The 26,466-nt window shown below is 33.3% G+C and overlaps 1 protein-coding gene across 1 annotated transcript; it reads right to left on the minus strand.

Annotated features, from left to right (window-relative positions):
- Positions 1-378: 378 nt before the first annotated feature.
- LOC126822060 (GTP cyclohydrolase 1) lies at positions 379-25,312 on the minus strand. The gene is made up of 6 exons (XM_050550805.2): positions 24,827-25,312; positions 15,595-15,704; positions 14,485-14,540; positions 8,870-8,901; positions 5,034-5,118; positions 379-2,737 (listed from the first exon to the last, which is right to left on the minus strand). The coding sequence occupies exons 1-6, from the start codon at positions 25,173-25,175 to the stop codon at positions 2,611-2,613; spliced, it is 759 nt and encodes a 252-aa protein (XP_050406762.1). The 5' UTR covers positions 25,176-25,312; the 3' UTR covers positions 379-2,610.
- Positions 25,313-26,466: the final 1,154 nt, after the last annotated feature.

Consider the following 26,466-nt stretch of genomic DNA (forward strand, 5'->3'; position numbering starts at 1 on the left):
AGCACTACATTAATTATAATATCTTATGCATATCATAATAAATACAAACAGAATATTCACAAAGCTTAGTAAATTAGTCTTTTATATCAGGTCAATAAGCTAGTTATCGTACTCCAAAGAAAAAAGGATTGTACAGAGCTCCAATAGTCTTATTATTATGAATAAATTTGTCTACAACTGATTTTGATTTCAAATTTTACCAATAGTATTCAAAACAAGTAATTGTTTTAAAACCATACTCTCCAATGCCCTGACCTAATCTGGTCAAATGACTTGAAGTGTCATTTAACCCTAAAGCTTAGTGAGATACATCTAGTTCCACCAATGTGTATAAATACCCCTTTGATCCACAACCAATATATTATAATACATAATTAATATCAATATTCCAATAAAATCTTTAATATTTTATAACAACAACACTTATAACACCAAATTTAATTAATAACATATTATTTGAATAATTTATAACATAATTTTCACTGGCAGCTATAATTATAATCTTAAATGCCCTTTGGTGTGTAAATGTATCCCTACCCATTCCTGTTGCCACTCCCTGTAAATTTAATTACACTAAGAACAATCCCATTAACACCGGTTTCCTCCTCTGCAATACTAATAAGACTTAAGTGTAATATTTAAGAAATGACATGTACTACTTGTATTTATAAGGAAATTTTGTTAATCCTGTGTGATGAAATTAAAATATGTGATAAAATTAAATGATAAAAGATTTTTTTAAAAATATATTGAATACATCAAATGAACTATTCATTGTAAAAACAAGATAGTCAAGAAAATTATGACATTAATGTATCATGAATACCCCAATTTATTTCATGTACTCAAAACTTTTCTTATAAATTTCAAAAAGAAATAAACCACCACAAAAAATGGCTTTATATAACTTGACTTGTTTATGGTTATTTTATTTTGTCACCGAGAATCATATTGCCATTCGTATAAAATAACGGCAAAAGAATCCCTTTTGTAGGTTTTTTTTATATTATAAGATGTAGGTATTTCTATCATTTCATGTAGGGTTTTTTATATAACATGTAGGTTTATTTATATTATATCATGCAGGTTTAGGTGCATTCAAATCTATTAAATACTTGTACTTAAAGACACATTATGTAAGATTTAGATACACAGCTGGCCGTTCTTGCTATAATAGTTCTAAAACAGATAATACAATATGAACATATATAAAATTTCATTCAAATTACTTAATTCTGAGTGAAGATATTTGAAGGTTTGACAAGATCTGTGCATTAATTGTAACCAGTGCATTGGTTGTTTAGAGGCTTAGTCTTGTTTCACCATTTTTAAATTAAATTATTAAATGGCCAAACCTTCTAATCTACTTGAAATCGGGCCTATCCAATGGCATTGAGAGTTGATTATGGTCTTGTCATGTTAATAATGTCTAATTAATAGTTTATATAGCACATAAGGCCCAAAAAAGGCCTACAATAGGCAGACTCAGCTCTTGCATGATGCCTGTTTAAATCTCTAATTTTTTACTTGTAAATTAAAACAATACATTATATATTTATTGTATATAACCACCACAGATGATAAGAAACAACTTCAGAAATATTGAATGTCTCTCATAAAGTTCAGGAATATGACTAGTGGGGGGCTGATGGAAGTATGTCTTTAACAGCAGGATGTAAATAACAACAATTCATTTGACAAAAACTTTGTTAACATGTTCCATAATAAACAAGCCAGCAGTGAGCCTGATGTCCCCCGCCGAAATCACAAAACAAATAGATGACACATATTCATTAATCACACATTTGTTATGTTCCAAAGCTCATCGATCCTTAGCCTAAGCAGAAAATTCTCATCATCAAACTTAGTCATGGTATAATGATATAATGAATCCAAACTCAGAGTTTCATCACTCTCACTTAATTAAAACCAAAGTTATTGTGCCCCAAATCATCAACCAATCAGATTGCTTATCTCTGCTTACCGTCAGCAGACAATGTTCATCATCAAGGCACTCACCTAATGAACGCCTACACCAAGTTTGAACATTCTACCTCAATTAGAAGCAGAGTTATCGAGTTCCAAAGTCTCAACCAATCAAATTGCTTATCGCTCTGCTTACCCTAAGCAGAAAATGCTTATTATGGAACTTAGTCAAGGTATTGATGTGATAAAACTATACACCATGTGTCCTCACTCTCACTGAATTTGAACTATAGTTATCGTGTCCCAAAGCATCAAGCAATCAAATTGCTTATCTTTGCTTACCCTAAGCAGAAAATGCTCATCTTCGAACTCCATCCAGGCATTGACCTAATAAACACCTACACCAAGTTTGAACATTCTAGCTCAATTAGAAGGATAGTTATTGTGTCCTCCAAAAAGTGTGATGGACTGACAGACAAGCGGACGAACCCATTTGAATAGTCACCTGCTTTCTTCGAAAGGTGGGGGACAATTATGACAAATGTATGTATAAAGAACAGTACCAAAAATCCCTGTAATATCTGACACATTAAAGTTAGTTATCAATTTAGGCCTATTATGGTTGAGATATCATGGTGTACACTAAGCTCATTTATTTGTTTCCAAATGCTATAAATATAATTTTCAATGTCTAACTAATGTGAGGAATTCTTCCCTGGTTTTTGGATCTTCTCGGAATACACCGAGCATTGTACTTGTTACTGTCTTACTGTTTAACTTCTGTACACCTCTCATTACCATACACATATGACTGTAACATAAAAAAATGTCATCACTTAATAAAACGTAATAAAACATAATATGCAGTAGAAAAAAAGAATTTTATGTCCGCACAATAGTATAGTATCATTTAGTTACATTAACATGTCATGGCAGTAAATTTCAACTCAACTGTCCAGTCAATCTGTGCTGTTTCAACTAGCTAAACAACTAACGCAATTAAAAGGAAATACATGACTGCTGACTGAATAATAGAAAAAGTGATTAAAAAAGCAGAATCAGTTCAAAACAGTTTGTGAATTTTGAAGTCCAAAACTACATTTTTTCACATAAATATCTTGACAATTCAAGTGGAAAAAAAAATCAAACAAGAGTATTTGCTTGAATTCTACGAAAGTTACAAGTTGTGTTTACACTCTGAATTAGATGGAACAGATCCAACAGATATCAATCAACCCTGCACAACCATATCAGTGAGAAGAATATTACATTAAAGAGATGTTCCTCTGATATGCATATAAATTGCCTTTCTTTCACTCACAAAACTTTCATTTATTTGAATAGTATTTGAAATGAACAGGAAAGATAAAATCAAAAACTTAAATTGCATAGAAGCCCAAAAGGAAATAAAACAAAAGTTAATTATCATAACATCCGCAACGATGCTTGCCAAAGCCATTAAACAAAGCTCATGCAATCACTGTATGGTATATTTAAATAAATTTATCCCATTGGAGACTATTCTGAAGAATTACACTATTCTATCATATAAAGTAGCAGTTTCAGAATTCACAGGACACCATAAATAAAAGTGGGCTTTATTAACCATGTCATTATTTGTTGGCCAGTCACCGGGTCATAACACACTACCTGTTTCCATTCTATTATTTTATTATTAGTATATAGATCATCATAGATAGCTAATGTAGTAATGAGGGAGATTTTGCTTGAACAGCAGAAATGATTGTCAGATTTGCTTAACAGAGTTACAATACTGCAACTGTAAGAACTTCATTTTTAGTTGTATGAGTGGCTTGACAATCACAATGATAACTTACCAACATGACTGCAATATATAGATATGGTTATCCAGGCACTTATACAGAATGGAATTTAAGGACCTACGGCCAACCCCATGTGAAAATTGGATTGGAATTTTGAATTTCTTCAAAAAGGTATCTAAACATAATTATACCAACAAAAGCTTGGGTAGTTAAGTACTGCACTACATGCTCCATAATTAGACAAAACTGATAACTGTTAATGAATAGGCAAAAATAAATAGTGAACATAAACAGTAATACCTAGACATCATAACATCATTGAGAGAACTGAAACACATACAAAACAAAACAAAACACAAAAATAATACAACTCTTTCTTTATTTAATCTTAAAATTACACATCCCCAAAGAGTTGTTATGGTACTATGAATTTTTGCTTAAATGATGTGCAAATGGCCATGAGTATTCATGATACCTTGGAATTATAAAGAAACATATGGCAGACAATCACAATTACCGTAGTTAGGCAAACAACCCTTTTCTAGTGAGTTTTTGTGATCATATTTTTTTAAACACACCATGCTCTATTCTATGTGATGTCTCAAATATAAATAGAGTAGTTTTCAACGACTTCAGTTTGTTGGGGGGGGGGGGGGGGATTATATAAGAATAAGGAGACTGTATTTTTGTTTTATCAGTGTCCTTAGTCTTACAGTTTCACTCCATTAAAGATACATTGTCCCGGGTAGTTATTTCCAATAAAAGTATGGCAAATTTGGTAGGCCTATATATGGAGAGTATAGACCCCAATTACTAGAAAATACTTGAAGGAGAGTTATTGTGTTCCAAGGTCTTGACCCGATTGAAGTCTTTACTTTGCCTAAGCAGAAAATGCTCAGCATCGAACTATACACAAAGTTTCACCACTATCACTCAATTACAATTACAAAGTCTCATTAGCCCAATCGGAGCAGAACAGACCCAATTCAATGGGTGGTGAGGATACCTTGGAATTATAGAGAAACATGGCAGTCAATCACAATTACTGTATATAGGCAAATAGCCCTTCTCTAGTGAGTTTTTTTGACGATCATGGGGAGGCCCTTTTCAAATATTTTTGGATCTATATCTGGACATGTACAGTAACATAAACATGGCAGTCAAAGAAAAGAGAGTGTGACAATGAACATCAGACATATGGATAAATGGAGGACAACACTGTCCTTGATTTTAACACGTCATGTAAACACAAGTTCTCCAGAAAGAACCAATACAACATTCTGCATTTCAAATCCAAAATTTTTATTTAAACTTATAACTTACGTTGCTTCGATGACTACCCCAACACCAGCAGGAGATATAGCTTCTGTTATAGCAACAGCTATCTGTTTAGTTAATCTTTCTTGTACTGTAACAAACATACATTATAATATAATTTTATCACACGTATATACTTGAACTATCAGCTCAGTAATAACTTCATGGAACATTTTGTTAAGCCCTGTATTAAGCCCTCTTTCCTGTACCATGTTCACAAGCTTGAACATAAACTGAAAGATAACTCCACGATCAATGAATTATGAATTTTGAACAGTTGCCATAAACATACGCCCTCATTTTGCTAGAGATGGACAGAGAATAAGCTAAAAAAAAAAGCCATTTTTCGTACAATCTGGGGCCATAATCCAGGATGTTACAATCCGGCATGTGTCAATTTCGAAAGGAACTGAGATTTTTGAGATGTAAACACATAAGTTTCATCAAAATTAGATATTACATGCTTATTATACTATTTGCATAAAGGGAGCAGTCATTTTGTCAGACGGTTTCCATCCGATTTTCATGAAAGTCACAACCAACCATAATTATGATGTAACGGTGATTTTTCGTATAATCAGGAGTCATAATCCAGGAAGTTACAGTCTGATATGTGCCAATAACGAAGGGAACCGAGATCATTGGGATATACATTGTAAACAGATGTTTAAAGTTTCATCAAAATCTGATAAAAATTGTGACCTCTAGCTAAAAATGCGATTTTTCATACAATCAGGGTCCCATAATCCAGGAAGTTAAAATCTGATATGCGCTAATTGTGACCCCTAGAGGGTCTACAACAGTGATGGGATGTCAAAATTTTTTCTTGTCAGACATTTTTACCAAAGATAGGTTGCCAGGCAACGAAACATACGCCCACAGCAGCTAAATCGTCCGGGCAGTCAACAAGAGTTGTCGCATATTTTTACTTTTTTCGGTAATGAAACATTTATAATACACTTAAATCTGATTAAGAGCAACAACTCAGAAAACCATTAGAATTTGTTTGGTTTTTATAAAGTTCTGCCCCATGCTAACGTTTTGTATACAAAACTTTTAATACTGTATCATGAATTTAGCTGTTCCAAGTCATAAAAATTCATTGAAAATCAATATACTTGTTCCTCTCAAGATCTTAAACTCTGTGTATCAATCTGCAGTCAATCGGATATTAACTTTGGCCTCTAGAGCGTCCACAAGATTTTTCAAAGGGATCAAGGGCCATAACTTTGGCAGTAATTATCAGAAATCTTTGAAAATCAATAGGATCCTTCGCCTCGTGACCTCAAACACTGTGTATAAATTTAAAGTCAATCAGATATTAACTTTAGCCTCTAGAGCTTCCACAAAATTTTTTGAAGTGATCAAGGGCCATAACTCTGGCAGTAATTATCGGAAATCGCTGAAAATCAATAGGCTTCTTCGTCTCATGGCCTTAAACACTGTATATAAATTTAAAGTCAATCGGATATTAACTTTAGCCTCTAGAGCGTCCACAAGCAATTGTGGACGCCGGACCGATGGACGGACGGGGGCGACGACAATATACGACCACATTTCAATGTGGGCGTATAAAAATAAACGGACATAACTGTTATCGTTATTTAAGCAGGCAGTTTTTAGACCACACACAAAAATCATGTGTCAACAAAATATTCAAATAGATGCACCTCGTTATTTTTCATATTTAATTCCCGTATGGCATTCAAATTTATGTCAGTAATATTCCTACAAAATTATGTGATGTCGTAATACGAAAGAATGTAGCGTGCCGACTACTGCCAACCTGTACCGGTTTCAAATTCCTCTAAAATTACTGTATTTTTCAGGTCATAACTCAATACATTTTTCAGAAGAAGTTCGGCATTCATCTTGTACTCCGTTTCAATTTATATACAGAATTTTAAAAAATGACATCCGAAAACGTCGCTCTACCACAACGACCAAGTGACACCATCTGCTAAACAATCACATTTTTCAACATTTCCTAACGTACTTATTTCTTTATTTAGCCTGGAGGTCAGGTGTTCGATCCCTGGAATTGCCGAGAAAGTTCATCTAGATTTTCCGCCGTGGTTTCCCCTTGTCAGTGATGCAGGACGGAAGGCCTGACAAGGACAGCTGTCTAGTCGTTTGGATGGGACGAAAAACCAAGGTCCCGTGTAAACATTGGCGTGCAGTTGAAATTCGATATAAGAGTAGGCTGTAGTGCCGCTATCCGGGCAAAATTTCCCTCATAGTACACTGTATGGTGTATACCCATCATCATTAGTCCATTTCAGAGCAGAACAGTAGGACGTTAAACCCCATTTCATTTCATTTTCTCCGACATTAGACGTGTGAAATTTGTCACATATTCATTTCATAATTTCACACGTCTCACGAGAATTCTACTTCAGTTATTGTACTATAACCGTGTGTCATCAGAAACAGAGCTTGCATTGTCTAGTATTTTTCAGGTATGTGTGTGTGTGTGAAATAGCTTTATTTAACGGTCACTTCCACCGAAGTGATATCGCAGACAAGTTATCGGATACAATGTATATTGATTTGGGGTGTTATATGCTATTAGGATATGTGACATATATTACTAATATTAATGTGTTGTCGGCTGATATCAAGGAGATCAAATCATACGACAATAGAGAAATCACAGGTCAATCACATAGATTAAGTTTATAATCACTCTCATTGGATTGATATATAGTCTGACAAAAGGGGAAGCAATGACTTCTGTCAGGATTGGATTGATGAATTGTCCGATAAAGGATTAAGTCAGCCAATCAAGGCAGATTAACTAGTTAATCAAGGTAGGTGTATAGACGGCATAACACGATAAATACGTTGATGACTTAATTACCTAATCAATCCATTCTATTGTCAACTATAATCAGGTTGAGTGGTAGATATACACTCAGTACACTATATTAATTTTGGAATTTTGAATATTATTCACCATACCTTGATGTTCAATTGGGCATATTCCTGGTTGGATAATTTAGGACATTTTGAAAGCAGCATCGGACATGTCCGGAATATACGGGCGAAATCCCATCACTGGTCTACAATCTTGGTATTACATACTTTTACACTATTTGCGTACAGGGAGCAGCCATTTTGTTTGGGACCTTTGGTCTGATTTTCACGAAATTCGAACTCAACCCTCATTATGGTGTAACAGTGATATATTTGAACAGTTTTTAAAATGAAATTGTGACTTCTAGGGTGTCCCTAAGCTAAAAACGTAATTTTTCGTACAATCAGGGGCCTTAATTCAGGAAGTTACAATCCTATATGCACCAATATCAAACGGAACCGAGATATGTGGTTTATAAACACACATTTTCAGCTTCATCAAAATCGGATAAAAATTGTGACCTTTAGAGTGACCACAGGCTAAAAACAGGATTTTTCATAGAAACAGAGGCCATAATCCATGAAGCTATGGTCTGACACATGCCAAATCGAGATCTTTGGGATATAAACCTATATTTCAAGTTGCCTCAAAATCAAATAAAATTTGTGACCTATAAAGTATCCAAAAACAAAATGTAAACGGAAGGATGGGCGTCAAGATGAACATGAAAATGTGGGCGTATAAAAATATCTGTAAAAGAACTCTGACCTGTAGAGTGTACATAATAAATTGTAGTTGGACGCTGGAGCGGCAGACTGAGGTGACAACAATATACATCCACACTAAATGTGGGTGTATAAAACCACACAGTACTCAGTGACAAGACACATTCATATTCCAAATTTTAATTATTTGATTATATATCTAAACTTTGACCATAATTGTGAGATAATTTGTAAAAAAAAATTTATGTATTTTTTTTTACCTTGTAATCTTCTACTAAAAATTTCCACTATCCTGAAAAGATAATATATATTTCTAAATAAAGCCAACTTGTGAAGTCTATAGTATACAAACTTCATTGACATTTGACATATAATTAAATACATAGGTTATTACCCATTTATTCAAATGCCAGGATAGTAGACAAAAGAGAACATTGCAGGCAGTCAATGACTTAATAATCAATAGCACTACAAAGCACTTCAGTTGTATGCTTCTTGTGAATGATTTGTTAATGTGAGTAAGCCTGATGTGGGAGCTCTGTGTTTTAGTCTTTATATAGATAATATGCCCCTCCTCATCCCATAATAATCAGAACTAACTGTAATAATATATTGTATTATCTAGACAATGTGTATTAATATGAAATGGATATGAAGAAAACTGTTGCCAACAGAGCAAATTTCTACACAGTAGGTTTTTTTCACTTGTTTTCCTACAGTAATTTAATTAAACTAAATAAACAGATGATGTATATGATCGGGCCTAAATATCTCTAAAATATATTTATAGGCCTCTTAATTTGAGATTATCCAGTTTTTCATGTATCAAAATTAATGCAGTCACATAACTACTTTTCCTCTTTGTTTACTTGTACCGTCTGTGGCCAAATCTAATTGAAGAACACATTAATTACTAGAAATGACAATTTACTCTTCACTAAGTCTGATTGACTTACATGTACAGTACCAGACATATTAATGACATTGACACATGAATTTTTTATGAAGAGGATAATACACAGATATTCCTATCAAATTAACCAATATGGTTCTTCCTAATCTAAAAGACATCAATTTATTAGATGAGTTTGTTTAATGTGACATTATCTACAGATATCCATAAATAAATACATAAATAAGAAACCTTTATCTTAAACATACATTATGCAAGAGCTAAATCTGCCTATTGCAGTTCTTTCTTTAGGCCTGAAATGTTATATAAACTATCAATTAGACATTAACAAAACAAGACCATAATCAGCTCTTGATGGCATCAGATACTCAAAATTTTAACTAGATTAGAACGATTCGCCATTTAAAAATTTAATTTAAAAATAGGAAAGCGAGGCTAAGTCTCGAATATGCCAGTGCCCTGGTTACAACTACATGTATGCACACACATCTTGTCAAAAATACAAATAGTGATAACTTGGCTCAGAATGAAGTAATTTGAATGAAATTATCTATTTTTGAGCTACATGTACATGTATTATAGCAAGAACATATGGTCAGCTCTTTATCTAAATCTTACATAATGTATCTTTAACATATGCTGTAACCTATAAAGATATAAAAACAATAAGTTGTCAGGCAATGAAACATACATTTATATGTCCACAGTACCTAAGTCATCCTAGCAGTAGCACTAGCAGTTTACAAGTGCTGTTGCATATTTATTCTTTTGTAGTTAATTTGAGCATTTACAAGAGAGTGCAAGAGAAATAGCCCATGATTGGTTTCTAGTTCTTCGTAGTGCTAACATTAATTATACAAAACATGAATTGGTTATCAGATGATAACTTTAGCTGTAAATTTCACGTCAACTGGATTAGACAATGAAAGCAGAACAGTAGGACGTTAAACCCCATTTCTTCATTTCATTTCATTTCGTCACCATGAACCAAAACACTACATAAATTTCATGCCTGTTGGATGATAAGCTAGGCCTCTAGAGCGTTCACAAGATTTTTTAAATTGATCAAGGGTGATAGCTGCAACATTAATTATCAGAAATTGTTCTCATGAACACAAACACTGTTGTTACATTTTAAGTCAATCAGACGATACCTTCCTTTAGCCTCTAGATCACCCACAAACATTTGTGGACAATGGACGGTGGGTGACAACAATATACGAAAAAATTTCAATATAGGCTCATAACTAGTTAATCTTTAGTTAAAATTTAATTTATTAACAGATCAAACAAGCCAACAGTGAGGCTAATGTCTCCCGCCGAAGTCAAAAAAAAAACCCAGATGACACATATTAATTAATTGCACATTTATCTTTTTAAAAAGTATCCAGTAATCAAATTGATTATCTATCTATACTAAGTCTAATCATAAAATATTCACGATCAAACTCAGGTTTTGAAGTACCTGGTAGTGAATGAAACTATACACTAAGTTCCATCACTCTCCATCAATTAGAATCAAAGTTATCTTGTTCCAAAGCATTGACCAAAGAAATTCCTTAGCTCTGCTTAGCTTTAATGGGAAATATTAATCATTGAACTCAGTCAAGACATTTGCCTTATGAATATCTATACCTCAATTAAAAGCAGAACTGTTATGTTCCAAAGTCTTGACCAATCAAATTGCTTATCGCTACTTAGCCTAAGCAGAAAATTCTCATCATCGAATTTAGTCAATGTATTGATATAATGCATCTATATTCAGAGTTTCATCGCCCTCACCCAATTAGAACCCAAGTTATGTCAAGGCATTCACATAATAGACACCTACACCAATTTTGAACATTCTACCTCAATTAGAAGGAGAGTTAATGTGTTCTAAAGTCTTGACCAATCAGATTGAAGTCTCTACTTTGCCAAAGCAGAAAATGCTCAGCATCAAACTTTCAGATTGAAGTCTCTACTTTAATTGCCTAAGCAGAAAATGCTCAGCATCACACTTTGTTAAGGTATTGATGTAATAAACCTATACACGAAACTATCACTCAATTATAGAATCAAAGTTGTCGAGCTCCAAAGTCTTACCAATCAAATTGCTTATCGCTTTGCTTACCCTGAGCCGAAAATGCTCTCATAATCAAACTTACTGTAAGTCAAGGTATTGATTTGATGAAACTATACACCAAGTTTCAGCACTCTCACTTAATTAGAACCAAAGTTATCGTGTCCCAAAGCATGAACCAATCAAATTGCTTATCTCTGCTTACCCTAAGCAGAAAATGCTCATCGTTTAACTCCATCAAGGCATTCACCCAATCAACACCTAAACCAAGTTTGAACATTTTACCTCAATTTGAAAGAGAGTTATTGTGTTCCAAATTTTCGATCAATCAAATTGCTTATCGCTCTGCTTACCCTGAGCAGAAAATGCTCATTATCAAACTTAGTCAAGGAATTGATGTAATGAAACTATACACCAAATTTCATCACTCTCACTTAATTAGAACTAAAGTTATCGTGCCCCAAAGCATCAACCAATCAAATTGAATATCTCTGCTTACCCTAAGCAAAAAATGCTCTTTCAACTCAATCAAGGCACTGACATAATAAACACCTACACCAAGTTTGAACATTCTAGCTCAGTTAGAAGGAGAATTATTGTGTCCCAAAAAAAGTGTGACGGACAGACAGGCAGACAGGCGGACAAACCCATTTTAATAGTCCCCTGCTTTCTTCGAAACATTTTTTTTTCAATTTTTTTTTTTTTTATTGTTTCTTAGTCTTAATGTTTTGTAATATAGATTTGCTGTAGAAAAATTATGTATAAAATTTCTACAAAAACAGCATTGTTTGAAATCTCTTAAGTATATATTACATGTAGACAGTACATCTTTTAAACATTATCTTTGTGTTCAGTTTTCAAAGGAGATCACTCCTCAATTAATTTATTAAGTAATTTTTCTTGTAAGCAGCTCATTATTCTTGGTTAATATTGTACATATTAAATCTTATGTTTCCAAATATAAACTTCTTTTGTGTTCTTAAATTCAGTCTGCTCATTGAATTTGGTACTTCAGTGTAGAAGTTCCATATAATAATAGGTTCTAGAAGCATGACCTTTAAAATTACTTTTATTTCAACAATGCCAAAAATAGCTTCATATAGAATAGCAAAACATGACTTTTTTCCAGGAAATCTGTATAGAAAATTTTTAAGGGGACAGGAATTTTATTTCAAGAACAATAACTCTCATTTAAAGAGCATAGGTCATAGATAGTTGACCTTCCTTAAAGATACATTATGGGAGATAAGATAAAGAGATGCCAGTTCTCGTTATAATAGTTAAAAACTAGATAGTGAAAAGGTAATTTGCTGAAAATTTCAGTCAAATTGATCCACTATGAGCCGAGAAAGAAGTGGGTGAAATTTTTGCATAGTCTCGGTCATCATTACTAAAATCATTAATATAAACAGCATAGTCTCGATTATCCACTTTTTCTGATTTAATTATCAACGGCCGTTAGCGGCATATAGGAATCAAATCCAGCCAACATCGAAGGCTAGCCTTGACATCGAGAGTTTATTATGGTCTGGATAAGTTAATTAATGTCTAATTGATAATTTAGATAACATTTCAGGCCTAAAGAAAGACTTGTAATAAGCAGATTTTGCTCTTGCATAATGCATGTTTAATCATTCTTTTTGAGTCAATTGTTAAAAGATAAATAACTTATAATTATTATACTATTACTCTGAACGTACTAATATTTCAATGCAGATGTTTAGATATGTTATGAAGTGACAAAATCAATAATTCATGTAATATTTGAACATCCTGAGAAGCCCATGACTTGACAGTACAAAAATCAAAAGCAATCAATAAAGTTAAAGTTAATTGATACCCTTGACATTTCTCAATAAACATTACATAAGTTAAAGATTTTCTCTTTCAAAGCCAACTGTGACAAATTATAAGTGGTACCAGAATGGCAGATTGGGGGCAGTTATAAATCTATGCAATAATTTATTGATCACTAATAACGCTTTATTGATTTTCACTTCCACAATTGTACTCACTTCAAAGAGTCACCAAAATCAGGAAATTGAAAGTTCGTGTAATGACCAAGGCTGACTATATTTAGTTCGTAGAAATGACTTAAAATTCTGTAGACGTATAATAGACATTCGATTGGTTAATGTGACAAGTTGCTTTTAAAGCTTTTAATGGCTGTCTTTCTACCCTCTTTTAGTCTACCAGACAATATTATTTTCAAGTCTATTTTAGTTCCATTTCTAGACAAAAACATGTTGTGTACACCAATGCTGATGACATCACTGCGAACTATTTTACATTAAGATACATTTAACAAAAATTATATCTTATTTATAGATAAACATATAACAGAAATATAATTGATGTATTGACAACAGTGGCATAAACAGTAACTGAAAGGGAGGCACAAAATGATTTAATTACCTACATTGATATTGAAGGTGGGGGAGTTGTGGGGTACAGCCCCCCAAAAACAAATTATTTGGAATTAAACACACTTAAAACCACATTAACCGTTTTCAATAAGATTAACCACTCAAAAGAAAGGACGTGACCCAATGGCCCTTCTCTAAATATGCTGCTGAACATCAAAGTTCTATTCACAATATTGTAAAGGACTGTTTCATAAAAATCATCTATGTTTACCCACTATCCTATCCTACCAAAATCATCCTCCAGAAATATCAATATTATACAAATGCCTCACCCACTACACCTCCATCACTATCCCATGTTAATATTGCTACACTAATTATATCTTTTTACTACATATATTTTATCCACTATCCTATATCATTATCAAATCTAAATCATCATATCCAACAACTGTTACATTATAAAAGATTTATTAAAACAAATATTTACTGATCTTACGTAAAATATATAATTAAATGTATAGAGATACATACCTTGCTAATTTACTTAGACCCAGAATTTTCTTATTTGGTAAATATCCTATGGAAACCTAAAAAGAAAAAAAAAACAGAAAATGTTTTTGAATAAAATTATTTGAAGTACTGAAATACAGTTCATATGAAACCCTGCCGTTCAAAAAAGTTATAGTGTTTCCAATTTGTGTAAAATAAAACATAGCTTGCCAGGCAAGGCTACATATGCCCACAAGCAGCTTTGTCATATGTGCTGTAATAAGATTCATCATCTTATGATTCTTTTTCTCCATTTATCGTTACGATATTTTGAGAAAGATCAAGATCCAAATTGAGTAAAAAGTCAAAAAGTCAACTCTGTTGATTATAATAGGGTAATATCTTTCAACCAAGTATAATAATGTTAATGTACATTTATCCACAATCCTATCTGTTAGGGTCATTAACTCTGGAACTTCCTTATTCTCATCCAATAAATAATAAAACTTGATCTCTATAATATGTTTTTAAATAGTACATACATGTAGCAGCTGCTGATTCTAGTTTACTGTCATGACTGTTGACAATCTGCTTAAAACACGGATCCTATTTCGTTTTGTTTTTTATAGTTCAAAATTTCATTTTATTTGTAAGGACTACACTAGGACCTGGGAAGAGTTGTTATATAACATGCTTTCTGGATGGCGTGAGGAATTAGCCAATGAAACCATCTGTTACGGCAACTACTTGGCACACGATGCACGGAACAGTGAGTAAACCACAAGAAACGTCAATGCTGATTAATCAATGTCTGACGTCATAGGGTCAAAAGCCACTCATACGACCCCTGACATAACCTCCCTCTACAACTGGTCAGATCTTCATGTAGTGTAGGTCATTGAAAGTATAAAAAAAAGGAAACGAAATATAGACCTGTATTTTAATCAGATTGGACTGTTGATCACATAGATATGTATGTACATGTATAACACTGTCGAGCTATTACTCATGCATGTCCTACTAACTCCTTTAAAATGTGAAAATATTTTCTCTGTCAGGACTAGGAAACTTATTTGCAGATTGAGCAATATCAACTTTAACTTTCCAGATCTGGGTCTGTTTGTAGGCTACTATTCAATTCATTTTACTTACTTTTCCCATAAAAGGCACTAAATGATGTTCACATAAAGAAAACATTTCTATATCTTTAACAATAACCATTTCATCGTGATCTTCGTCAAATATAGCATCATTTAAAACATCTGAAAGTTAATTAACATAAACGTTATGTTGTTATTAAATCAGATTCAAGGTATCATCATTAAAACATTGAATCAAGTGGCACAGTTTTGCTACTAAATTTGTTTGACTGCCTAACCTCGTGGGTTTTCTCTGGGTTCCTCCAGTTTCCTGGCTTTCCTTCCCCTGCTAAAGACCCCTAATTGGAAGCAAATTATTGAAATAAAATTGTACTATGTGTTAGACCCACAAAGATCTCATTTGTGTTGAGTTGAGTGACATTTTAACAAGAGCATCACTAACAAGGCAATTTATGTCCACATTCCTGCTTTGATTGGTATGGTACTTTTTAAAATGAAGAGAATGAAATATGAAATGGCTGCAATGACTGTAATATGACAAGAGGCAAAGAAGGTTAGGCGTTGGGTTTGTTTTGCCAAATTTATAGACTAAATATTAACAAAAAAAGTGGGTGTGACACCGCCCTAGGGGTGGAGGATACACAAAAAAAAATAGTTGCGGTCTTTACGGTACAAGGAATAAATATTGAGATGATAAACACGATAAACACAAAAATTGGGCGTGATTCTGCCTCTGGGGGGTGGATATGGAACAATATAAATAGGTACCACTCTGTTGTTGAAATGATTGATATGCTGAATTTGAACAAAATCTGTTAATAATTGCAACCTGTAGAGTATTTACAGACAAAAAATTAACAAAAACGTGGGTCTGGGGGTTGGGACATGTACCAAAATAAATAGTTGCTATCATTACGGTATAAGGAATAAATATGCCAAGTTCCAAGATGATCCATTTATAATTCAAGTCTGTAGACAAAAAACACAAAATGTGGGCGGGGCTTCGCCCCTGCAGGAAAAAGTATGTGAGTTTTTAAGACGATCCATTAAGAATTGTTGCCTATAGGCGACACACTCAAAGAAAATGGGTGTGGCTGTCCCTGGAGGATGGGCATGCACCAAAAACAATAGTGATGATCCTTAGGATATAAGGAATAAGTATGAATAGTTTCCGTGGATCCGTTAAGAAATGCGGCTTGTAGACGACAAACAAATAAATACGAAAATGGGTGTGGCTCTGCTCCTGGGGGTCGGGCATGCACCAAAAACATTAGGATCATCCTTAGGGTATAAGGAATAAGTATGTAAAGTTTCAAGACGATCAGTTAAGAATTGCAGCCTGTAGATGACACACACCCATACACACAGATTGCGACCACAATATACGTTCACATTGTAAATGTGGACGTATAAAAAGGACTGTGCTACAACAGTTGGTATTAATGTCAACCCATGTCTGTCTTCTTCATGTGGCATTAATTCCTTGTTTTACAGAATTACCTCACTAGGTTTCATGCCTTAAATGAGCAGTTTTTATTTGACATCAGCACAATGTACATGAAGTAAGCTTACATTGTATAAGTTGATGTTAAATGGAGAAGGAAAAGAAAAAAATCAAAGCAGAACCCACACAGACTGTGATTGAAGAAATCTAATATTAAAGGAATTCATGAATAGGAAACAAATACCATGGGTTGATTTAAAGTCTCGGCTTATTACAGACAATCTATGCTACCATCTTGAAATAAGAATTACAAATTATTCCTCAATTACCATAGTCATGAAATGGGCCGCATACCAATTAATTCACTGTTTACAAAGATTGGCATCCTTGTTTAACCAGTAAATTGACTGATATTTAGACCATGTTTGTTTGTTCTATGCGTGGGACTAAAGTATAAGGAACTATATACACACACAGTAGTAATATATACAGGATTCTAAAATTGCTGATTTTCTAGAAAGCCAGTAATCTTTTACTAGCATAATTAAAAAGAAGTCCATTTTTTGGGGGGTATTTTTAATTACATTTTTTATAGATAAAAAAACTTCTCTGTACATATTTGCTTGACAATCACTAGAGTACCATCTTGAAAACCTTGGATGTTAAGAAACCAGTAATTGTTATTCCATACATAGTTTTTTAGTGTGATATTTAGAAATACAAAATGTGTAATATTTTATACAATGTTGATATTGTTGATTGGCAATTTGATTATAATACAGATCTAGATTTCGTTTCGTGTTTTATACTTTCGTTGGCCTCTACTACATGAAGATCTGACCAGTTGTAGTGGGAGGTCATATCCAGGACAGTAATTTAAGAAGTAAGATAGGTTGCCAGGCAACGAAATATACGCCGTCCGGGGTGTCAACAAGAGTTATCGCATATTGTTTTTGGTCAGAAATAAAAACATTTACAACACATTAAAATCTGATTACATGTAACAACCCATTTGGCTTCTAGTTCTGCCCTATTCTTACATTTGGCACACAAAACATTTAATATCAATTTCCAAAATCATTGGAAATCATTGAAAACTGACAGGCTTCTTCATCTCATGACCTTAAACACTGTGTATAAATTAAAACTATAACTCTGACAGTAATTATTGGATATAGTTGAAAATCAATAGGCTTCTTTGTCTCATGACGTTAACAATGAGTATAAATTTAAAGTCAATCAGATATCAAAGTGATCAAGGGCATAACTCTGGCAGTAATTATCAGAAATCGGTGAAAATCAAGAGGCTTCTTCATCTCATGACCTTAAACAATGTTTATAAATTTAAAGTCAATCGGATATTAACTTTAACCTTGAGATCATTCACAAGATTTTTCAAAGTGATTACGGGCCATAACCCTGGCAGAAATTATTGGAAATCGGTGAAAAACAATAGGGTTCTTCGTCTCATGACCTTAATCACTGTGTATAATCGGATATTTACTTTAGCTTCTAGAGCATGTGGACGCCGAATGGACGAACGAACAGACAGGGGCGACGACAATATACGCCCACAGTTCAATGTGGGCGCAAAATAAAAATAACCTATTAAAGTCCTGAATACATGAATGTATGTCTTTTTAGAAACTATAACTAAACATTCGGTTATTGTCAATCTGTATTGTTGAACTATCTCTATTAAAGATACATTATGGAAGATAAGATAAAGAGATGGCAGTTCTCGCTATAATAGTTAAAAACTAGATAGTGTAAAGGTAATTTGCTGAAAATTTCAGTCAAATTGGTCCACTATGAGCTGAGAAAGTAGCGGGTGAAATTTTTGCATAGTCTCGGTCATTATTACTTAAATTATTAATATAAACAGCATAGTCTCGATTATCCACTTTTTTTTATTTAATTACCAATGACCGTTAGCGGCATATAGGAATCTAATCCAGTCAACATCGAAGGCTAGCCTTAACATCGAGAGTTTATTATGGTCTGGATAAGTTAATTAATGTCTAATTGATAATTTAGATAACATTTCAGGCCTAAAGAAAGACTTGTAATAAGCAGATTTTGTTCTTGCATAATGCATGTTTAATGTGTGGAACTTGAAATGAAAATGGCACTCAAAGAGACATTTCAACTATGAACTGAAAGAAAACCTGAAACACACATGCACAATTTTTTTTTATTAAATTTGATATCATACCCAAAGCATACAGGTCAACTTAATTAATAACATTTATTTCAACAATGCTATTGTTAGGTAAGGAAAATTTGTAAATCTAGAACTTATAATAATCACCATTTAAACATAGAAAAAATATTCATCAATAAATCTCATGTGTCAAAATACTGTTACCCGAGTTAAATGATTATTTATGATACAATGTAACACCATTTGACTTTCAGGGAATGCAGATCGTCGACGTGTGTTCTCTAAGTATCAGAAATGAATACAGATTCTTGGAATGGATCTTCAACACTTTATTTCAGGAGCAAATAATTAACAGCAACAATTTTACAACTTATAATTTCCTGTGTATCGGATCTCAAACTAGTATATAGGTTCCCTAAGCTTGTCTCTCCAACTAACTGAATCATCTTATACATTTGTCTATTTATAAAAATTAGTTACTTAGAAAGTGTTGACATCAACATATAATTATTGAAGGATTAAGACTTAGGCATTTTAAAACAATAGTTAGAAGTAACTTAACAGATCAACCACTTTAGTTGCCAGTCTGTCATAATTTTATTGACAGGTTTATTGATGTCTGCCTTTAATGACTAACCAAGCATTCATGAATATTAAAATATAGATTTGAAATTTAAAACAGAATTAAAAGATAGGTTGCCAGGCAACGAAACATACCCCCACAGCAGCTAAATCGTACGGGCAGTCAACAAGTGTTGTCGCATATTTTTACTTTTTTTGGTAATGAAACATTTATAATACACTAAAATCTGATTAAGAGTAACAACTCATTAAGTAATTATCAATCTGAAGTCAATCAAATGATAACTTTAGCCTCTAGAACGTCACAAGGTTTTTCGAAGTGATCAAGGGCCAGTAATTATAAAAAATTGTTGAAAATCAATAGGCTTCTTTGTCTCATGACCTTAAACACTGTGTATAAATTTAAAGTTAATCGGATATTAACTTTGACCTCTAGAGCGTCCACAAGATTTTTTGAAGTGATCAAGGGCCATAACTCTGGCAGTAATTATTGGAAATCGCTGAAAATCAATAGGATTCTTCGTCTCATGACATTAAATACTGTGTATAAATTTAAAGTCAATCAGATAATAACTTTGACCTCTAGAGTGTCCACAAGATTTTTTGAAGTGATCAAAGGCCATAACTCTGGCAGTAAGTATCGGAAATCGCTGAAAATCAATAGGCTTCTTCATCTCATGACCTTAAACACTGTGTATACATTTAAAGTCAATCGGATATTAACTTTAACCTCTAGAGCATCCACAAGCAATTGTGGACGCCGGACCGCCGGACGGACGGACAGGGGCGACGACATTTCAATGTGGGCGTATAAAAATAATAAAATAACATATGACCTAGACATTGGTCATACAATGTACGCCACACGCTAGAATGGCCTCCAGTCTATGGAAATATTATATATCTAATGATATTGTCATAAATTGATCCGTCCGTTTATGCCTTTTTTTTCATAGACTGGACCACAGGAGCAGAAATCAGATCTTCAGGCTGAATCTTCCATACAAAACGAAAATTAAACGAAAAGAAACAGTACCGGTAATAGTAATTAGTCAAGTCCAGTCCAGTCCAGCCAAACAGGCAATGTTACATTGTGCTATTTCGATCACTCTATATCCTGATAATAGAAGTCAGATTTAGATATTTTAGCTATCAGTGCTGCAAAAATTGACCATCTGAAACAATGATATACTAATAGAATATATTTGTATGTTTTTATCATTTAGAAGGCTATCCTCGAAGGCTATCAATAAACTAAAGAGGTACTGTCACTGCAGCTCCTATCATTTTAAACTCATTTATCTCACCTAGGGGTGATGATTTTCCGTGATCGCGGAAAAAACGCGGAAATCGCGGAATTGTCCACTCAAAACGGAATTTGAAATCTCACACGGAAAAAGACGGAAAAGCCGATATTTGCTGATACTAAACACAAACTCAAAATAATTTTGCAGTTATCCAAGTATTTTATCTTTTTATTCATAAAAATCGGAAATATTGAATGATATCGCGTGGTTTTGTTACTGTCTATTTTAGTATTTCGCTACTTTCATTTCATCATTTAGGAATCATAATTTTAATCGAAACGAAAACCCGTCTTTCATGTATCCCATTATAAAATTACTCTGTAGTTTAACTTGAATTAAACATTGTAATGTATATATATGTCTTTAAAAAAACTTCTGTCACTTCATAAAAGTAAAAATCGTTTCATTTACTTCTTATTTTACTGCCGGGCTCGTGACTCGTGTTTATCCGCATTAACCACGTGACATCAGAAATATACCGTAGCCTTGTGAATCCAGCCCTTATTCTCGAAGAAACATTAACTATGAAGATGTCTGGATAAATCGCGACTACACCTAGCAGCTGAGAAACATGACTTCGTCTGCTAAAAAGATGAAACGAGCTCACAAGATGTAATTTTCTGTTATTTAATTCGGGAAACAGGTTTAAAGAATAACTAGTCATTGAACATTACAAGTCATTCACAATTCAACATTTGTTATCATTGGTTTAAAATGATCCGTTTTGTAATAAAAGGCATTTTAAGATGTTTTATTCATTTATTCATAAAATAACATTTTATCTCGAAAAAACGGAATATGGTCAGCTCTGAAACGGAAAATAACGGAATTAAAAATACTTAAAACGGAATTTGCTATTTTCTGAAACGGAAAATCATCACCCCTACTCACCGCAGTATAGTAAAACTCTAAAGTGCTCACTTCTTTGCTTAAGTGCACCCTTGGCTACCAAAACATAAAACGTTTACTAATCAAATTGAACAAAATCCTAACTACACTGAAATATTTCCTTTTAGCATACAGATATTAAAATATAGAAATGTGTTTCTGTGTATTGCAAAATAATAGGTTTAACAATTGTAACTAGGTTCACCCTTTTTTTCTTTCCTATGTCGGTACAGTACAGTACAGTACAGTACAGTACAGAGAGAGAGAGGGGCAGAGGTGGGGGGTGCAAACAGCCAGCCATCTGTAAACAACACTTTTTGAATGAATATTTACTAATAACCATAAACATATGCCCGGTAATGATAAAATCAAGGTGCAGTTTACCAATTTTTCTGTGACCATTGAACAGCTTGTTTTACACTTTCGATATTTCCTTGAACACTACATTTTTGCAGATTAGTGAAAGATGGGTTGTCAGGCAACACAGCAGTCATTTTGTTGAAGGACACAACCCATACATGTTGTAAATTAGGTATCGGAAATAAATAAAATTTGACAAGAACATGTAAACTGATGAGAAGCTCCTTACATATAACAAGTTTCCCTAATAAGCAAGTTGTAATCATATCCTGTTTACTATCCTGTCCTACCACACCTGTACACTAAACTATCATATTATATTATAAAATCCATTTTCAATAAGTAAATGAATCATAACTATTATTTCCTTTGAAGAGGGTGATGGGGGGGGGGGGAATTTGGCATAATATGTAGTAAAGCAGACCAGAATCTGTTTCTCATGAAGTACAGTGCATTAGCATCTTAGTTATCACACTTATTTCATTTTTTTAAAATTCATTTATATTCTCAATTGTAATTTTTTTATCCAGTTTTTCACACAAGGAATGTTGCATCCTGCTCTTGATAATATCAAAACTACATGTGTGTATTATTCAACATTAAAGAACTTCTAATGAAATCTTTAAACTGGCATTTAGTAATTGGATAGAGCAACAACAAAAACACATAATGTACTTATGGAAAACAGTACACTAGTAGTTGTTTTTCAAAAGTACATGTATGTGTGTTTGTTGTTTAAAGATACAATATGAGAGATTAGATAAAGAGCTGGCAGTTCTCACTATAATAGTTAAAAACTAGATAATGTAAAGCGAATTTGATGAAAATTTCAGTCAAATTGATCCACTCTGAACCAATCATCATTACTAAAGTCGGTATGATAAAAATCTTAGTCTCGATTATACATTTCATGATTTAATCGGATCCTAATCCAGTAAATATCGCAGGACAGCGATGACATCGAGAGTTTATTATGGTCTGGATAAGTTAACTAATGTCTAATTAATAATTTAGACAGCATTTCAGGCCTAAAGAAAGACCTGCAATAGGCAGATTTAGCTCTTGCGTAATGTATGTTTAACTTCTAATATATTGAATGTAGTTAGATCGAAATTTTGTTTTATTTGTTTTTTTACAACACTAGGATCTTGAAGAGTTGTTATATAACCCACACTCTGGATGATGTAAGGGATTAGCCATTGAAACAGTCTGTTACGGCAAGTTTTTTGGCATGAGGTGCACAGAACTTTGGGTAAACCACTAGAAACTTCAACGTTGATTGATTAATCAATGTCTGACGTCATAAGGTGAAAAGCCGCTCATATGACACCTGACGCAAACTTCCACTACAACTGGTCAGATCTTCATGTAGTGTAGGCCATCAAAAGTATAAAAAAAAAAACGAACGAAATATAAATCTGTATTTTAATCAGATTGTTTTCATTTTTCAGATAAAAATATCTTTTTTTTCACAGCTTAACCCATGCTAATGTAATCACAATGATTATTTAATGTTTAACTAAGAGAACAACATTAAAATATCAATGGTAGATATAATCTCCAGGCTTGGATTAAATCTTTAGATAGATAAGTGCCACTGTCTTGATTAGATGATTTTCTGTGAATCAAATTTTTGTAAATATTGAACAGAATTGATTTGAACTGATATTCTTTTCAGAGATTTAACTTTCACAATACTGTAGTTTGAAGAGGATTAAAATCCCTCAAATGACCATCAGATACTTTAATGATGTATTCATTCTGTTCCCTATTTTTTATTTACAGGCTGTCTGTAACAGGTGTTTTATTACAATTTACATCTTATTTTCGTCATATCTTTCACATTTCCTGAATAATACCCATAAATACCGAACATGGCATACAAGTATTTGTAACATTCAAATTGAGAAATTTGGTGAAAGTCAAATTGAAATATTAATGTATTTTGGTACATTAATTTGGGTCAATTTAGATTTATCGTGCCACCGCCGGAGTTGACTTGGAACAAATAAACGCCAAACTTCAGTTTAAAGTAGCTTAATTAGTCTCTAACTCATTATCATCCAAAATCTTCGACAGAGAAAACACGAATTATTTATCAGTTTAAACCAACAATGATGTTGTGATCTTACCTGGAAAAAGTTGGGCTTCTAATATCCAATATTTAAGACAAAATAAACATTTTATCATTGGTACACGAATCGTTTACCATAATGCGTTTCGGCAACATTTGTAACAAGGGACTCGATGAACGAGGCTAGACATATTCCAAAAGTCATGTCAAACGGTGACGTCATATTCTTATCTGGAGAGCATGCGCAATAAATACTATCTGTGTAGACTGGAATAACCAGACGCTAGAGATCGGCATTCGATTGAGACTTCTGGCGTATTTCGTCGAACATAACTGATTAGAAATTATTGTAAAAACAGAAACGATTGAATGTAAATCAGTTTATATACATTGTTATATGCGTTGCGACCCATTTGTGTCAATTTCTTGGTCCCAAATATTAGCGATTTAGCTCCTTTAACTTACCTTCAATATTCTCTTTATATCCTTTTGTAAAATACATCAGAGCTTTGGCAGCTCTTTGTGGGGTTTTAAGAAGACCTTGTCGACTTGGATCTTCGCCTAGATTTTCTAAAATACTTTTGAAATGTGTGGAAATATCGTCAAACCTTTCTTCTTCAGAATCATTCTCTTTGCCGTTAACCGCTACTTTCAATTTCCCCTGATCTTGACTGGATTCCCCGTTAGTCGAGTTCAACAGGCCTCTTGCCTGACCATTAGTACTGGAATGCTTCAACATCGTCAGCTGCCTCAGTTTTGCTTCGAGTTCTGAATCTGAAGTAACCGCATTATTCTTGCTAGAATTATCGCACATTCTGTGTAAAATGTTCTCTTTAATTTCAACTCCCGCTTATAAATATAAATAGATGTTTTAACCAGTAGATTCGTTCGCATATGTGCATTAAGTTGGCACATCTGTCATCTTTTTATAGACATGGTAAACTTGTGGGCCGAAATGATGCTGACATCTGATTGGTTGGATTACTATAGCTACGAATATCATGCTCTGCTAAGATAATACAATTCGGTTAACCCGACAAGAAAATTATGACAACGCGTAAAATTGCTTATGAACTGGAACCGTTTGAAACTGAAAGATTATTGCTAACAAACATAATCATGTAGCCTATTATTAGTCAAAACTGTGACCAGCGTACGCATTAATTAGTTTTCATCGCTAATTTTATAGCGCAGTATCTATTGATTTACAGCTCAATTGAATTAACACAACTCAACTGGCATGTGTCATTGTCCTTTTTTAGCACACCAAACACGTTCAGTCGGAGCAGAACAGTACCGTCAGTGGGACGTTATACCATTTGATTTCATTTCATCAAACATGTTCTTATGAGTGACCCCCACGCACCCACCCCCACACACACAACAAAACAAACAACAACAACATCATCTATACTTTAGATCAGACAAAATGTTTATTTCATCAAAACGCCTGTTAAAGGGTACAGCATACACGTGTAAGTGTAAATTTAAACAGAATCACATACAGGCCTATACAGAAATACATATTATGTACATCAAGTAATATGTTGATGGGATGATATAATCATGAATTCACCGTTAATAAACAGTCTTAATAAAGAATTTCATTATATTACTTTCATATATCATTATCATTCTATCATCACTTTTATCTTCATAAATAATGAACTGAATTGAACCATGTTGAGTCAAATATTCCTTTTATGAAATCAATTTTCAATTTCAAAATATTGTAGTTTGCAAGAGATTCCCAAATCCCTCAAATGTAGTTCAGAGATTTTAACAAACGTAGGGTTCTTCAGTTTTATATCAAGCTGGACATAATAGTTATAAGCATACATTAAAATAAAGTCATCAGAAATGAAACCCTAATGAAATGGAGTTTAACAACCTATTATTTGTCTTCACCAATAATTGGCGCATGTGAGTGTTCATATAATGTAGACGGATACGCAATGAAGTTTATGGCGAGGGAAATGTTGCCGGACCGTTGCCGGACCGCGGCGCTAACATTATTTCGAATTCCAACTATATATACCAATGTTTACATGGGATCTCATTTTTTCCATTTCACCCGAACAACTGGACGACGTTCCTTGCCAGGT

Source organism: Patella vulgata, chromosome 5 (genome assembly GCF_932274485.2).
Source record: "Patella vulgata chromosome 5, xgPatVulg1.2, whole genome shotgun sequence".
Classification (NCBI taxonomy): Eukaryota; Metazoa; Mollusca; class Gastropoda; family Patellidae; genus Patella; species Patella vulgata.